At 49.0% G+C, this 16457-nt stretch overlaps 1 protein-coding gene across 1 annotated transcript in view; it reads right to left on the reverse strand.

The window, feature by feature from the left end:
- Positions 1–3966: 3966 nt before the first annotated feature.
- The window catches only part of GALNT6 (polypeptide N-acetylgalactosaminyltransferase 6), a 32237-nt gene continuing 19746 nt past the window's right edge, over positions 3967–16457 (reverse strand). The window contains exons 6-13 of the mRNA XM_012654111.1: positions 15029–15178; positions 13722–13956; positions 10446–10563; positions 8856–9056; positions 8267–8398; positions 7503–7604; positions 6229–6381; positions 3967–5597 (exon numbers count right to left, since the gene is read on the reverse strand). Of these exons, the coding sequence (XP_012509565.1) occupies positions 5484–5597; positions 6229–6381; positions 7503–7604; positions 8267–8398; positions 8856–9056; positions 10446–10563; positions 13722–13956; positions 15029–15178 (1205 nt within the window). The 3' untranslated portion in view covers positions 3967–5483. The remainder of the gene's footprint in view (positions 5598–6228; positions 6382–7502; positions 7605–8266; positions 8399–8855; positions 9057–10445; positions 10564–13721; positions 13957–15028; positions 15179–16457) is intronic.

Genomic DNA, 16457 nt, shown 5'->3' on the forward strand with positions numbered 1-16457 from the left:
TCGGGCTAGAATGCCATGGCCTCAGCCTAGCTCACAGCAACCTCAAACTCCTGGGCTCAAGCGATCCTACTGCCTCAGCCTCCCAAGTAGCTAGGACTACAGTCATGCGCCACCATCCCTGCCTACTTTTTTCTATTTTTAGTTGTTTTGGCTAATTTCTTTCTATTTTTTAGTAGAGACAGGGTCTCACTCTTGCTCAGGCTGGTCTTGAACTCCTGAGCTCAAGCAATCTTCCCGTCTCGGCCTCCCAGAGTGCTAGGATTACAGGCGTGGGCCACCGCGCCTGGCCAAAAGATTTCTTTTCAAGTAAACTAATTTATCTGTTATTCAAAGACAGAACAAGGCCGGAGCTGAACTAATCATCTGCTTTTAGGTGAAAAGCATCCAACAAACTCTTTTTCAGAAATCAAATGGAGAGCTGGGACTAGCTTTTCCCTTAGGGTACTCCCGTCAACGTCTAGCACTGCCTCACTGTCCTCAGCGGCACCGTGAACGACCTATCCTGTGCACTAGCAGGTAGGGAAAAGGGGGGTGTCGGAGGGGCGGAGAGTAGTTAGCAAGAGGAAGGAAGACGCAGCAACTCCCCCTGCCTTAAGAGGGAGATGGCACATGCCCCCAGAATGCAAACATAGGTGCAAAGCAGGAGACAAAAACAAAGTAGGTGCAGTGGAGAGAATTCTGGTGGAGGAAGGCATTGAGAAACAGGTTTGGGGAGACTCTCAGATGGAGAGCCAAGAAGGGAGCTCCAGAGGAGAATGTGGGGCAGGTTAGGAGAGGGAACCCTCAAGGACAAGGAGACCATCTGAAGGCTGCGAAGGTGGAAAGCAGAGGGAGCAGGAGGGGAGGAGCAGGTGGGTCCTGCGGAGGGAAAATGCTCGCCCATCGAAGTCCAAAGAGGAAGAAGGAGGGAGGTGCACTGTACACCACTCTGTGAGGTGGGCAGAGGCCTTGGGTTGGGCACAAAATTATCAGAGCCATTGCAGGCCACAGAGCAGAGAACTGTGGGTGGAGCAGTGATGGTAGCAAAGCCGGGGAATTTAGGCAGAAAAAAGCCAGAAACCCAGAGGGAGGCAGAAAACTCACCTTGGCCCACCTGGACCTTTTTGTCACCTTGACCCTCCAGCATTCAAGCTTCATGTCTCACGTCATGTCACGAGGTGTGGAAAAGGCTGTTCATAGGAGTCAGCACAGACTGGCACCTTTTCGGGGTCCTTGAGCTATTCAGGGGATTTGCTCTTTAATGCTCAGACAACCTGGAGGGCTCCCTCTCCAGCCCAACCTGCAGCATTCTGATGCAAAGTGGACCTCTGGGAAGAGGGCTGAGCTGGGCTAGGGAACCTAGGGCCTCTCTTGTCATTCTTCTCCCTCTTTCCTGCCTCCCGTGGAGAGTAAGGAGACAGCTCTATCCCTGGGATGAGGAATCTGAGAGGAAGCTTGAGGGCCTCCTAAAGGTTACCTCTCGACATCACGTACTCCAAAGTGGTGAACCTTTAAGGGCAGGGCCAATTTCACATCCGTCTTTGTACCCTTGGCCTAGCCCAGAGAAGCCCAATCTGTATTTGCTTAAAAACCAAATTCTAGGACTGCATTTAAGACCCTCACAATCGGTGCCTAATCTCCCATGCTGGTCAGACTCTTTTATTCTCTTAGGGTTAGGTCTAGACAATGGCGTTGGCTTAAATTTTGAGGCACTGCATTTCTTCTAAGCAATTCTAATTCTAGAAATACATCCTTTTGAAATAATCGCAGGCATACATGTACTATGTACAAAATAAATGTACAAGGTTGTAGGTTATAATATAGTTTGTCACAAAATTAGGAAAAATGCAAATATTCATAAAAATAGGGGAAGGTTAAATAAGTTGGGTTTAACCCTACAATGGAATACTATGCAGTTTTTAAACAGAATGAGGTAGACTTTAATGAGCTGACATGAAAAGATATCCTTGGTATACGTGAAGAAAGTAAGCTGCAAACAACATGGTGCTGTGTGTGCATTTGTATATTCATAGAAAAAGGCATGGAAGGGTCTGTATACCAAGCTGTGTACAGTTATTACCTTAGAGAATGAATCAGTAGGTACGGGGTACCACGAGGATGAATTTCACTTTTTTTTAACCTCATATTTTTCTGTATTATTTGACTTTTCTCCACAGTATTACTTTTATAATTAAAAAGTAAAGAATAAATTCTGGGACATTTAGCTATTTTTGGTAATGGCCCCGATACTCTTCAAGTGGGAAATAAATCCCCAGAGGGGGACCAGCCCTTCAGTGCAAAAGTGAGAGGCTCCTGGAGCCAGATTATAGCACAGGGCTAGCAGCAAGGTTTTAAGAGTTGGTGGCCTTAGGTTAGCTCTGAGAGTGGCCAGAGGGGTGGGTTTTAAGGAAGAGTACAGGTGTAATTTAGGGCAAGGCCAGCCTTGGCTAAGGGGAAGGCCACAAAGCAGGTGCCACTCACTCCCACCATCACCCTCTCCCTCTGCTGGACCACTTCCCTTCCCTAACCCTCACCCCCAAACCTGGACCATCTCACTGCTGCATCTCTCATTTCCTGTGAGTTCCTCTTAGCTGACTGTTCCTGGGAGATACCATTTGGAGGCAGGTAGAACCTTCTTGGCACCAGAACAGGGGACCTTGGTTGGACACATATCACAATATGATTGGGCTGGGGAGCTGTTGGGTGATACTATAGATGGAATGAGGGTACTGGGATAAATGGCAAATGATCAATGCCTGATAAATGTTTGGATGTTTAATGCAATCAAGAGTAAGGCCAGGGTTAGGGTCCGGGACCACGACTCTCTATGGCTTACTTTACCTATTACCGTAGCATTCAAAGCCTTTCTCAATTGAGCCCCAACCCACTCTTCTACAGAGCTGACTTACCCAGTAGGAACAGTAGGTACAGTGCCCAATACTTGTAAGGGCCTGCAAAAATGTTTTAGATTCCTTTAAAATAAATACAATCAGCCTGGATTATATTTGTCTTTAGACCAATGCAGTTATCAAATATATATATATATATATATTTTTTTTTGAGATAAGGTCTCACTTTGTTGCCCAGGCTGGAGTACAGTGGCATCATCATAGCTCACTGTAACCTCAAACTCCCGAGCTCGAGTGAATCTCCTACCTCAGCTTCCTGAGCACCTGGGACTACAGGTGAGCACCAATGCACCCAGCTAATTAAAATTTTTTTTGTTTTTGTAGAGGCAGGGTCTCGCTGTGTAGTTCAGCATGGTCTTGAACTCCTGGCCTTAAGCAATCCTCCTGCCTCAACCTCCTAAAGTGTGAGGGATTATAGGCGTGAGCCATTGCACCTGGCTTAACTTGTAATATTTTCTTACGGAGCAAGGGTCCTATGAAGGCAAAAGTGCCCAGGGCCCACAAAAGTCATAATGTGGCCCTGATCTCCTAGCTTCTACACCCATTGCTCTCTCACCCTGATGTCCCCTTGGTTTCCCAGACCCACTTGTACTTTTGTCCGACTGTGGCTTTGCTCATGCTAGATCACTGCTTGTGTGACATCTCTGCTTATTGAGCCCTTCCCACCTGAGAACTCATTCTTTGAGGTCCTAGGTCTGATGTCACCATCTCTGTGAGGTCTTCCCTGATTTCCCTTAGCAGGAGTTGTTCTTTCCAACTCACCTAGGACATCTTTGCACGCCTCCAGGCTTGTGATGATTTGTTTCCATTTAGAGTATGAGTTCCATGGGAGAAGGAGCTCATCTTACATCTCATGTCTACACACGCTTGGCACACAATACATGGGGGCTAGATTTGGGGCCAGGCCATGTTTGGGGACACAAGATCACGGCTGTAACAGAACTTTTCAGGTGTGTGGTTCTTCACAGCCCAGATCAACTAATCCAGCTAAAGGACAACATGGGGGAAGAGGAACCCAATGAAGACTTCCTTTACCAATGCCATAAAACCTTTATTTCTACTAGGATCCCATGTGAAATTCTCTTTTCTTTCTTGGAATGAACTGTTCCTTTCTCCAGGTCACACCCTGGCCACTCTCCTTTCCCTTTGGCTGGGCTACCTCAGAATGTCTCCCCTACAGGGTCTGGAAGGCTCTCAGGGTGAACTGCATGGGAACAGGAGGCAGCTGCAGTCCCATGGCACCCTCATGTGGTGACAGCTTGCTATTGAAAGTCAAAAGCAGCCTTCCTGGATAGAATTTTTGTCCTTTGGGCAGCTGGGCAAAGGAGCCATGTGCAGCGGTGAGTCCCTGAGCTTGAAGAGCCGTATTCACATCTGGTCTGCTCCACAGGGGGGCTTCATGCAAGCACGGCAGATGGGATCAGTCTTCCAGTCAGTTCGACTCTGCGCGCTATCCCTGCTCCCTTGGACTTCCCAGGACTCTAGTTAGTCTTACCTGAGTCTTTGGCTTCAGGGCTGCCAATACCTTGCTGAGTGAGTGACCTTGGACAAATTCACCTCTCTGGTCTTGGTTTCATAATAGGAAAATGATAGGGTTGGACTAAAACAACGGTTTTCAAGTTGTGCTTACAGACTTAGAACTTTAGGAGCTAGAGGGCACTGCCCGCTCCTCCCTCAGTTTCATCCCTGCTACTTTGCTTTTTATCTACCTTTTCTATGGGGCTTAGAAACAAGGGTTCTGGGACTTAAACTTGGGAATCACTGGTTCTAGCAGCTTTCTTTCAACACTAACATCCCAGGATTCCCAAATGTGGTCTCCCCTCCAGTGGCTACCTGGCTCCATTGTTCTGCTTTATGGAGACCAACTGGCTAGAAATGACTGGGACAGAAGGCAGAGGGGATGAGAGCGCTGGTGGCTAGTTGCCTAGTGTTCTTGTGGTGTAGTGGAAGAAGCCCTGGCTCAGCATGGAAGATTGAGGCTCCGTCTCAGTGCTAGCCATCTGCTAGCTATGGGACTATAGGTAAGCTCTTTTACTTCTGTCTCAGTTTTCTTATCTATAAAATGGGTACAGTGGTTCCTGTCCTGTCTTTCTCACAGGATTATTGTGCAGATAAAGGACACGTGTCAGGGAGCTTTCTGTAAACAGTTCTGCAAACTTTGGGCAATATTAGCAAGAGAGGCTCTCTTAGACCTCTAATCCCTCTGCTAGAATACACCATTTCACTAGATTCTGCAGTTGCTGTGGATGGCCAGGGATTCAGGACGTGGCTACAGAAGTGCTTTTCTTAAGCTCAGCATTGCCGCCCTGGGCCCTCCCCCAGCTGCCTTCTCTGCTTTGGAGGCCTCTGTTTCCAGGACAGAAGGAAAGCCCTCGGCCAAGCATCATATGTCCTGATGGTCTGTTCCATCAGTGTGGAGGAAAGAAAATGAGCCCAGTGTTGCTGCAAGGAGTAGGAATGTCCTGTCTTGATATTCATTGGGTTTAGAAACCCATCTTTAAGGCCGACAGAGAAACTGACGATCGGGTTCCCAAACATCAGCAATCCTGTTTCCTGAGAGGCTTGTGGGGGCTCCCTTGGGGGATGATCCGGGTCCTAGACAAACAGCCACAGCTGGTGGGGGTCACTGGGATTGCAAGGGGCCATGGCTGGCTTTTTGTCCTGGGATGTCAGGCAGGTACCAGATCCTGAGTTCCTGATGAGTTGATCCTAAAAGATGACACAGCAAAGGGTCAACCTGGGCCACAGACTGTACTACTGAGGGTAATGAGATGGGGGGCAATTGGTAAAAGGCAAAGGAAACCCAACAAGGTACAAAGACACTCTTAATTCCTTTCCTGGGATGCCAGACTCTCTGATGAGAAGCATTTCCAAGTGTCCATGTCTGTCTGGTGCCAATTCCCCATCCCCGGCTTTAGCCTGAGTGGATGGAATAAAAAAAGATAAGACCATGGCCAACAGAAAAATGCCTTGAGGGTCTCCCCCTCCCCTAGATGGCCAGGCTCAAAGATCTGGGGCCACTGCTGCCCACTCCCAATTTTACGCCTTCGATTAATGTTTAGTCTCCTTCCTTCCCTATAGCCTCAAGGTTAGGTTCCTCTTTTCCCAAGCTGAAGTGGGGTGTGTAGGCTCACTAGGAGTGCTGGCTTGAGCTAAGTACAGTAGCACTTACATCATTTATCCTGAAGCACGTGGTGTAATGGAAAGAGCCTAGGCCTTCAAGTCAGACTGTTCCCATGCCTGCCATTTACTAGTGATGGGTCTTGGGCCAGTTACAAAAAAGGAGATGCAGATGTGGCCTCAGGTTCTTGATTCTGAGCTTTCCAGGCGACTGACTCACCTGGGTCAATTCCCATTCCTCATCCTTGGGGACTTGGCTATTTTTGCCAGTGAAGTGACAGCTCCTGAGGCCCAGAGTGTCTGTGCTGGCATGTAGACACAGCTGCTTTGCTATGTTGTGGCGAAGGTCCCTCTGGGTTGTATACTCGAAGTACTGGAAGTGAAGACAAGAGCAGGTCTTGAGGAGCCAGTGGAGAGTTCACCTACCACCTTCTAAAGCCACCTGCTCCGAGATGCCAGCCACAAATTGCCTCCTGGGGAGGAAAGTGAGCCGGCGAGGCCATGCCAAGATGTTAGTAATTTATATTCTGCCTTCATGATTTTTGCCATATCTGGGTTAGACTGGAATAATAGTTACTTATTTTCTTTAAACCAAAAATTAAAATTTAGCCTCACTTTAAACATCTGTGAAATCATGTGTTTAACATGCTGATTCTATTTTAGTTAATAAATTACTATTAAAATTTTAAAAATGTCCTTCAATGTACAACCTAAAATCGTCTTGCAGGCCAATGGTACAGGAAACTGCATTAGAATGACTGTCTTCATTTGCATAGGCCGGCAGTCTGTTCCAAGTCCCATCCCGTGACACCGCCTTCCTTGCTTCTGCTCTATTTTAGGTGGCTGTCACTTACCGGGCACTGGGCATTCAGGGTAGACTGAGGGCAGGGGATGGGAGGTTACTAGTTATTCCTCAGGGACACACTGGGGCATTGTGAGGCATGGGGTAAATTCTCAGGACCTCAGGTAACTGAGATGTCAGTAGGTGGTTGTTTGGGGGTCACTGCTAAGTGATAGGGTGGTAGCTTCCAGGAGAGGAGGCATTGAAGATAGAATTTGAATGCAGATAAGGGAAAGTACTAAAAAATTTTCCATACTCACCCCCAAATATCACCCAGCAGCTGGCCTCCTCCAGTGAACCTCCTCTGATTAACAGTCCTCCTACCCATCCCTCTGCAACACCCATCACTGAGGCCGTGTTCTCTCTGGATGTCCCTAATTCAGACTTTAGACTGTGTGTGTGTGTGTGTGTGTGTGTGTGTGTGTGTGTGTGTGTGAGAGAGAGAGAGAGAGAGAGAGAGAGAGAGATGCATTTCCCCTCAGTCTGGAAGCCTCCTGAAGGCAAGGATGGTATCTCTTCCTCCTTCTGGAGCTCCTCCAACCCAGTTTTCAGGAAACAACTATTTAAGGGAGAGAAAGGGAACCCATGAGGAGAGGAGATGCCTCAGAGACAGGTTGCTCTTGGGCCTGCCCTGCTGCGCTTGGGCTGTATACCTGGTTGCCGCCAAGGCCGTGGCAGGAGTACATGATGAGGGGCTTCCCTCCACGGTTGTTCTCACCCACATCCAGGCATTGGTTGATGCCGAGGTTCTTGATCTGCAGAATGGTAAGCAGAGAGGGAACCAGGATAGCACAATCAGGTTTCCTAGTTTGTGGTGAGGCACCCAATGGGAACAAATTCTAGTCAACTGGAATAAATTTGCATGGCCAGATTTCCCCTCTGTCATTTTTCTCCTCTGTTCATTAACCCACACGCCTGGAGTTAAAACCAAAGTGAGGTGCACAGCCACAGAAGCTGGGAAGGGCAGGACTGGGTACCCACTGTGGGCCAGGATGGGGAACCTCTGAGGATGCTGGGTCAGCACATGGGAGATCCCTTATAAGCAGTGGTTCTCGAAGTGCGATCCCCAGACCATCAGCATCACCTGGGGCCTTGTTAGAAATGCAGACTTTCACACCCCATCCCTCTCAATCAGAAACCCTGCAGATGGGGCTTAGAGTCTTAACACTGTCTTCCTGGTGATATTGATGCATGCTAATGTTTGAGAACCACTGCTTATGGGCTGTTTTCCCCTTATAAGGATTTTATCTATCTCTAGAAGCCCCAAAGTGGCCTCTCGGTCCTCTTCCTGGATAAAGGAGGGAGGAGGGTAAAAGTCAATTTTTATTTGTTATCCATCTGTGGGGTAAGTGGTCTTGAACTTCTTCTCTAGGGGGTGCTATGATGATGGGTAGGCAGGTGGGTCCTCAAGACTCACGGCTCCATAGAAGGTGGGTGTTAGGTCAGGAACAAACATCTCTGGGTAGATGTTGTGCAGGAACCAGGAAAAGTTGTGACAATGTAGTTGTTCCCTCAGCTGCAATCGCTCCGAAATGTCACCGAAGGATTTCTGTCAACCAAGCCAGCCCCCTAAGGGTCAGTTCCACCAGTCTTTGACCTTCTTGTCTGGGCTAAAGTCCAAAGCCCCTGCCCAGCTTTGAGACCCCTGACCCATAGACTCCCCTACTCCCTCATCTCCTGTGACTCCCTTGGTCAGTTCTCTCCCAGTCCCCAATTCCGAGCCATTCCTCCTGTAAGAGGTTCTTTTCTCAAATCTCTTCTCCCTCTCCTCTCCCCCAACCCCCACCTGGAATACAAGGACTCTTCAGGTAGGGACAACATCCTGTAGCCGTTAAAATCTTTGTGCCCTGGGGCCCTCCCTGGTCTCTAGCTTGTGAGCTCTGAGGGGTGAAGGGAGGCACCAGATGGCAGAGATGGGGTGGGCCTCCGCCCTTAAGCCCTTGACCAGGGTCTGAGATTTGTACTTCTCTCCATCCAAATACCTGCTGAGCACCATTTCCTCTCACCTCTTGGGCAATTTTTGCTGCCTGTAGATTTCTTCTGTAGAAAATCATCTTGTAGTTGTCCATCCAGACCTCAGCCAGGCGCACTTGATTGCGAGCAATGACACTGGTGCCCTTGGGGAAGGTGTGGGGGCTCTTGGTACGGAACACGTGGCCTACCACAGAGCATGGGATGATCTCCAGTTGGCCCCCACACTGCCACACCTGACATAAGAGGAGACAGGGTGGGGCCTTCAGTGGGGCGGGTGGAACAATCCCCTAAGGAGTTCTATTCTGTCCCCACAGTGCCAACCCCAGGTCCAAGGACTTGGGCAAATGCTGCTCTCTCTCCCTGGAAAAAAGGACATTGACTAAGCTTCTTCCTAGGCCATGACTACACAATCCCATGCTCTCTGACATTGGTTCATTCTGATTTAAGCAAACAGAGAGTTGCAGGGTCCTGAGGTTACCAGGGCTCACTTTAGAGAAAAAACTTGGTTAAGTTTTGTTACCTATGTCTATATAACTACTTTGAGCTCTGATCACTTGGCTTTTTGACCTGGAAATATGATTTTATCAGCTTACCCAGGCATACCTGGCAACTAAAGCTCTCCCACATCAGAGCATCAATGTATTAATTAATAGCAAGGACAGTCAACTGCCAGGTGGCCAGTGGTAGTCACCTGGACCCTTAGCTACTAGCTTATGAGCAGAGAGATTGAACAGAGGTCAGAGGCTCACTGAGGAGCCTAGGATCAGAACACGGAGTTATGGTGCTTGGCTGGGGACCCTTCTCTACGCTGGTGGGCTGGTTTAAGACATCCCTCTCATTGGTCTTCTCTCTTGGGTTTTAGATGGGAAGATATGTTGTTATTCTTTTTAGTTTGGCAGTAACAGAAATACATAATCATAGTTATAGTATAGGTAAAGTTATAGTACCTCCTATAGTAGAGTAGGTGTCAACTAAACGATTAATATGTGCCAGACAGTGTGAGAGGTGACTTCATAAATGACTTCATTTACTTACTAATTACTTTTCCATGTCATGGGGATTTGTGTAGGTTTCATGGAGAGGCAGTCTTTTCTTCCTGACCTAATCCTGATTTGTCTAATTCCTGGAATCCCTCAGAGTTCTGGGATGCACCAGAACTGGGGCCAACATCTTCTCCTACAGTTATGAAGAGCGTGGTAAGCATAGGTAGGGAAACTCCAAAGGCTACCAGAACATAAGTCCTTTGGCCTGGGAAGGGGAACCTGATTTTTCCAGAAAAAGGACAGTGACTGGTTACTGACCTGTTTCTACCCTTACCCTAACCCTATTCCCACAGACATCACAAAAGAGTCCCAAGTCCCCAGATGTCCCGTCCTTATTATCCCCTCCTGCTGAGAAGTTCTGCCCAGTAATTTGTTTCAAGCTAGCCAATCTGATTGCCAAAGCCCTACTTCCAGACAGGGACGGGAGCAAAAGAAGGGCGGAGCCATGATGGAAAACAGCTGAAAACAGCCACCTTGTTAAGTTCAGTTCCAGATGTGATATCCCTGAGGCTGCCGCTGCTAGTCCCTTGGGATGTTGTGCGTCCCCCCCCCACTCCCCGAAGCCCTCTTCACTCTCACCCGGAAGGACATTTCCACGTTCTCCCCTCCCCAGATCTCCATCTGATTATCATAGGTACCGATGTGCTCAAAGTAGGACTTGGAGATGGAGAAGAGGCCACCAGCAAACGTCGGGGATCTGGAGAGACAGAGGGAGAAGCATGTATATCTTCTGGGGGAGGAGGAGCGGGAGCCTGGCAGGGAAAGCTGTTTGTGGAATCCCCTCCTCGGCCTCCTACCCTATCTCCCCGCCTTTCTTCTTTCCCAGGATGTGCAGTCCCTCCTTCCACTAACTCATTCACTTAGCTTTTACTCTGTCTTCTTCCTATGCTAGGACCAGGTCAAGGATAGAGATAATTATCCTTACTCTAAAAGGCACTCATTCATTCATTCAACCAAGGGTGCATGAAACACTCGCCACCAGGGCCTGTGCTGCATGTGGGACATTACAGAGCTGAGAAAGACAGTTCCCATTCCCTGAGAGCTCAGTCTTGTAGCAGCAGTTAAAGCTACCTTTGTTTACTTTTTGGCAGCAAAGTGCCTGGAGCATAGTAGATACTCAATTTTCAGAAGCCTTGTGAAATTGTTTTTGAAAACGGGCAGGATCCAAACTAGGAATAAATGAATATTATTAGCTAGGCTGACCCCATTGTGTTTCAGGATCCCTGGCCCTTTGGGGACTATAAAGCCACAGTAGTAGTAGGAGCCTAGCCGCAGTGCTTTTTACTGCGTGAGAAACTTTAGCTTTGGGGAAAAGCCGTCAGTTGCTTTGAACAGGGGAAACTGATAAGAGGTGTTTCCCACCAGAGACAGAGTGGGAAGTGAGGTGAGATCAAGCTCAATTTGGACTTCAGGGGCATTTGGGAGGTTATAAAAAGATTCTGGCTTTCAGACAAAGGTAGGGAAGCACAGACCCAAGTTAAGATAAATTGAAAAAAAAATCTCATACCTAGAATTTAGGTACCCGGTTACTCATAAGAGGGGCTGGGCTAAGGGTTCAGGTACCCAAGTGGACAAGGGGAGGTCTAAGCCAAGGGGAAGGCAGGGGCAGGAGCACATCATCACTAGCTGTTGGCTTCCATGTCTTGGCCAGGCTGGCTTGGATACAGCTTTGCTGCCCTCAATGGGCAGCTTCACGTGGCACAACCAAGTGGAAAGATACCGAAACCTTCTCTTTAACTCCAGAATCTATTAAGGTACCTTGTACACAAAGTGCCAGAGCCAATCAGCGTTCATTGTCTCATCTATCAAGGTGACTACACAGGAGCTTGACCTTGGTGTTACACTGTGGCTGCTCCTGTCACCCTGAAGTTGGCTCCTGCAGCCACCTTTTGGAAGAACTTTCAGTCGGGAAACCCTCTTGCTCAGGTTGGCTTCCTGTCACTGGTTCTGGCCTCTCCAGGGGTCCTAAGCCAGCCCAAATAGTACCCTGAGAGGCTCAGAGAGTCCTGGAACTTCAGATGAGTGCTTTGAAGCTAACCTGCTTCCTCTTGAGGGCCTCCCCCACAGCGGCCTGTCTTTGTCTTTGCAATCTTGATCTTGCATATTGAGAAGTCTCTGGCAAATTAGCTGTGAGGATAAACTCCCCATAAATCCACAACCAACAAGCAACCTCTAGGAAACACCCTGTCTTTCTTGGCCTACTTCCTAGGATCCCCTGGGCCCTATACCTCTCCTCGTAGCCTCCCATTAGCTTGAGAGGTGAGGGTGGGAGGGTACCACCAGCAGTCCTCCTGGTGGGGTACTACGAAGTGCCTTGGCAAGCTGTGAGTGCCACCAGGGCATTTGGACCAAAGAGCAAATTCATTCCTCAAACACTGGAGCTTTGTCTTCCAGTTGTATGGTCCTTGGACATTGGAGCCAGGGACGTCAGCGATGGGCGGGGGCCAGGTGCCCTGTTCCTGTCTGTGCCGCTGTGTGCCTGGCCTCCAGCTGGGGGAGGGGGTGGGATTTGTTGCAGAACACACCAAACAAAAGGCATCTATGAAACAAGTGGAGGGGCAGTAGAGAGTTCCAATTTCTTTTCTCTCTCCTGCCTTCTCTTTTCCCTCTCTCCTTTTAATGGAGCTAGAATAGCTGACTGTTCAGGATCCACGGGACTCCTCCCTATGGCACCCATCTGAGCCCTCTCTGAGACTCACAGCAGCATTCTTTGGATTTTGGGCACGTGGAGGGGGAACAACTCCAACTCTTTCCCCTTTTCAAACCTTCCCTCTATCGCTGGCCATGTTTCCCCAACCTCTGCTTCCCTCCATCCCTGATGTATATTCAGTTGACCCTTAAGTCTCCTGGCCAGTACGAAAGCAATGGCACACATAATCCCAAACCATAGGATACTCTAAAAGTCACTCCCCAACTCAGTTTGTCTGAGACAACTGTTAAAATAAACTTGTGGTCTCTAACAACAGCAATGGGCAAACTGGAGAGGGAAGGATAGGGTAGGTATGAGAGGGGAAAGCAAGCCCAGATGGGCATTAAACAGTGGATTAACTTTCAACTATCTGCCCTATAGCTCAGGGGCTGGCATGCTATATCCTATGGGCAAAATCTGGCCTAGCTGCCTGTTTTTATTAGGCTCTGGGGCAAAGAATGGTTTTCACATTTTTAGAGGATTGTTAAAACACCACCACCACAATAAAACAAAGAAGAATATGCAACAGACTCTATGTGGCCGGCAAAACTTAAAATATTTACAATCTGGCCTTTTACCAAAAAGGTTCAGGGCAATTGCAACAAATTTCAAACTGCAAAAAACTTACTTTCTTTTAATATGTTCTTGGTCTTTTCAAAGACAGTGACTGGGGGGCACATGCCACCCCTTCTTATTACAGTGGCTATTCCATAATGGCCTCTACCTGCCATCTCTCACCCCCTCTGCAAGCACTGGCCACGTCCTTCTATGTGTAGGGGGGAATAAATGAGATAAAGTATGTACAGTCCTTAGTCCAGTGCCTGGCACACAGTAAGTGCAACAGCTTGCAAGAGCAAGCTGTCATGGTGGGAGGCAGTATAGTGCCACGGTTAGGGCTTTGGGTCAGACAGCTGGGATGTTATCCTTGCTCCATCATTTGCTAGCTGCATGGTCAGCTGTTTATCACTATGAACCTTAGTGTTCTCACCTGTAATATAGGTTAGTCATAGTATCTACTTTATAGGGAGTGAGGATTAAATAAAATATGTCAAGTGCTTGATAAAGTGCCTAATAAATGTTGACATGAGCTGGCACAGGTCCCTGGAACCGGGTGGGACTGGGGCCACGGAGGCCAGGCTGGGGCCTCACTAGGCTGTGGTCCTTACTTGATGGGGTAGGTCTCATCCTTGCGCCTCTGCTTCTCATGTGTAGGTAGAGTTTCCCAGCCAAAGGTCAGGCTCCAGTCAAAGTTGCCACGGCTATGGACTCTGCCCCTCTGGACGGGCTTGGAAAACTCGAAAGTGTTAAGGTCAATGGTGACGATGTCTGGGCTCACCACCACTGTCTTGTCCTCGGCGATCCGAGCCAGGAGGGGCTCCAGCCAGCCGTGGAAGCACTCGCCTGCAGGCCCAGCCCAGGAGGCAGAGTCAGAGTCCTACCCACAGCTAAGCCCAAGTCCCACCCCGGGTGGGGAGACCCAGGAGGACAAGAGGACCCTGTACCCATTCCCCAGTTATGGACAGAGAAGCACAAGCAAGCCCCACAGCTGCAGGGAACATGGAGAGATCTGAAACCCTCCTCCCACCACCACCCACCCCCAAAGGGGGAGGCAGCTTTGGGAGGATGGATGGAGGTCTCAGAAGATAAAGTGGTCAACTCAAACTATCCAAGCACAGAGAAGGCCCTAGAGATGGCTATCTTGAGGGTTTCCAGCCCATCCACTGAGTCGGCCCTCCCCACCCAAGTGTGGACTTCAGAAGGCGGTGTTCTCTCTCCCAGGGGTATCTGCATCTCAAGCTTCAGCCTGAGCTGTAGAATAATAATAATCCCTTTCATTTGCCTAGCTATTTGAGATTTTCAATGAACTTCTGCATATATTACTGCATTTGACCCTCAGAGTAATAACTTTGTTAGGTAAGGCTGGTATCATTCTCATTTTAACAAATGAGGAAACTGAGGCTATGTTAATGGCAGAGTCAGAATGTAAACCCAAAATCCTGACTCCAAGTCTAGCACAATCCCCAATAAATATCACTGCTCTTAGGGAACAATTTTTTTCCCTGACAACAGTGGGGAAGTGTTTTGGTTTTGGGCAAGAAGGAGGCCTTCCTGGTTCCATGTGGCCCTATAGGAAGGCCCCAAGCAAACCAGTTCTCAGTGGTAACAGGAGGCCTCTGTGAGGGGGCTGAGCTCAGAACAAGGTACACATGAGGGGTGAGGGGGAGGGATGAGTGCCTGAGGCCCCAAAGCACACTTCCAGCTATTCTAGGGTCACCAGTTGTTTTAGGGCTATTTGTGCCTCCTGGTAACACATTCTTGGGATTGTGGTGAGAGACGGGGAGAAGCAGCTAGAGTGGGTCCCAAGCCTCCCTCACTCCTGGAACAGCAGAACAGGCCTTGTGGCGCCCCCTGCTCCTCATCCTGCCAGGGAGGGAGGCACCAGGCTACAGGCAGCCCAGCGCTCTGTACTCACAGTGGGCGTCCAGGAACGTGAGCACCTCTGCCTGTGCCACGCTGGCCCCCAGCAGCCGGGCAGTGATCAGGCCCTTCCGCTCCTCCTGCCGCACTACCCTCACCACCTGCAGCTGCCGCACATACTGCTCCAGCTTCTCCTTTAAGTACTCTGCAAGGGACAGGGTCATTGTTACCAGCTCACCGCTTTGTTGCAAACCTAATCCCCTGTGGGCACCAAGCCCAGGGCTCCTGAGTCTCCAGCGGGCCTGAATTTTAACCCTCTCACACCTCCTGCACTAAGCCATTCCACAGAAGCTGAAGGCAAAGAAGGGGGTGGTCGGGGAAGATGGGGAGAAGGAGAAAGCCCTGCCTGTGGCCAGGCCCACCTTGCCAGGGCACTGGCTCTGTGGTGACGGATCCTGTCCTGTTTACCTGGGCACGATCTCTCATGTCTGGGACAGCACCTCAGAGTTGTGTTTCTTTGGTCTCGAATCAAGCACAAACTTCTGACACAGGCTCTCAGGTACCCCTCTCAGGATCTCAGCCCCCACCTTTCAGAGCTGCGATCCGGTTGCTGCAGTCACTTCTGTGTCTGAGTCCCTGTTTCCCAAGCTCGTCACAGCAAGTTTGACAGGCAGACCACACAAAAATGTTGTTTCTTGCTAGACCAGCCCCAAGAAGTCTTACTTTAATTCTCATTATTATCTTCTCTGCATATGGAATTTTTTTATTAAGAGAGAGGGTCTTACTCTGTTCTCTTTTTCTTTTCTTGGAGACAGAGTCTTACTCTGTTGCCTGGGCTACAGTGCCATGGCATCAGCCTAGCTCACAGCAATCTCAAACTCCTGGGCTCAAGCAATCCTCCTGCCTCAGCCTCCTGAGTAGCTGGGACTACAGGTACCTACCACCACGCCTGGCTAATTTTTTTTTTTTCTATTTTAGTCGTCTGGCTAACGTTTTCTATTTTCAGTAGAGATAGCGTCTCACTCTTGCTCAGGCTGGAGGGAGGCTTACTCTGTTCCCAGGCTGAAGTGCAGTGGTGCGTTCATAGCTCACTGCAGCCTCGAACTCTGAGCCACTGCGCCTGGCCTGGAATTCTTAAGGATGAAAACATGCCAAGCAGCTTTTTAATTATATTAAAAAACAAAACAAAAACAATTGACTTGGTGCAGTGGGTCATGCCTATAATCCCAGTGCTTTGGGAGGCCAAAGTGGGAGGATTGCTTGGTCCTAGGAGTTTGAGACCAACCTGGGTAATATGGTGAGACTCTGTCTCTACAAAAAAAAAAAAAAAAATTAGCTGGGAGCAGTGGTGTACCTGTAGTACCAGCTACTTGGGAGGCTGAGGCAGGAAGATTGCTTGAGCCCAAGAATTCGAGGGTACAGTGAGCTATGATTGCACCATTGCATTCCAGCCTGGGTGACAGAGCAAGACCCTATCTCAAAAA

The sequence above is a fragment of the Propithecus coquereli genome, unplaced genomic scaffold, assembly GCF_000956105.1.
Source record: "Propithecus coquereli isolate 6110/MARCELLA unplaced genomic scaffold, Pcoq_1.0 Scaffold111, whole genome shotgun sequence".
Classification (NCBI taxonomy): domain Eukaryota; kingdom Metazoa; phylum Chordata; class Mammalia; order Primates; family Indriidae; genus Propithecus; species Propithecus coquereli.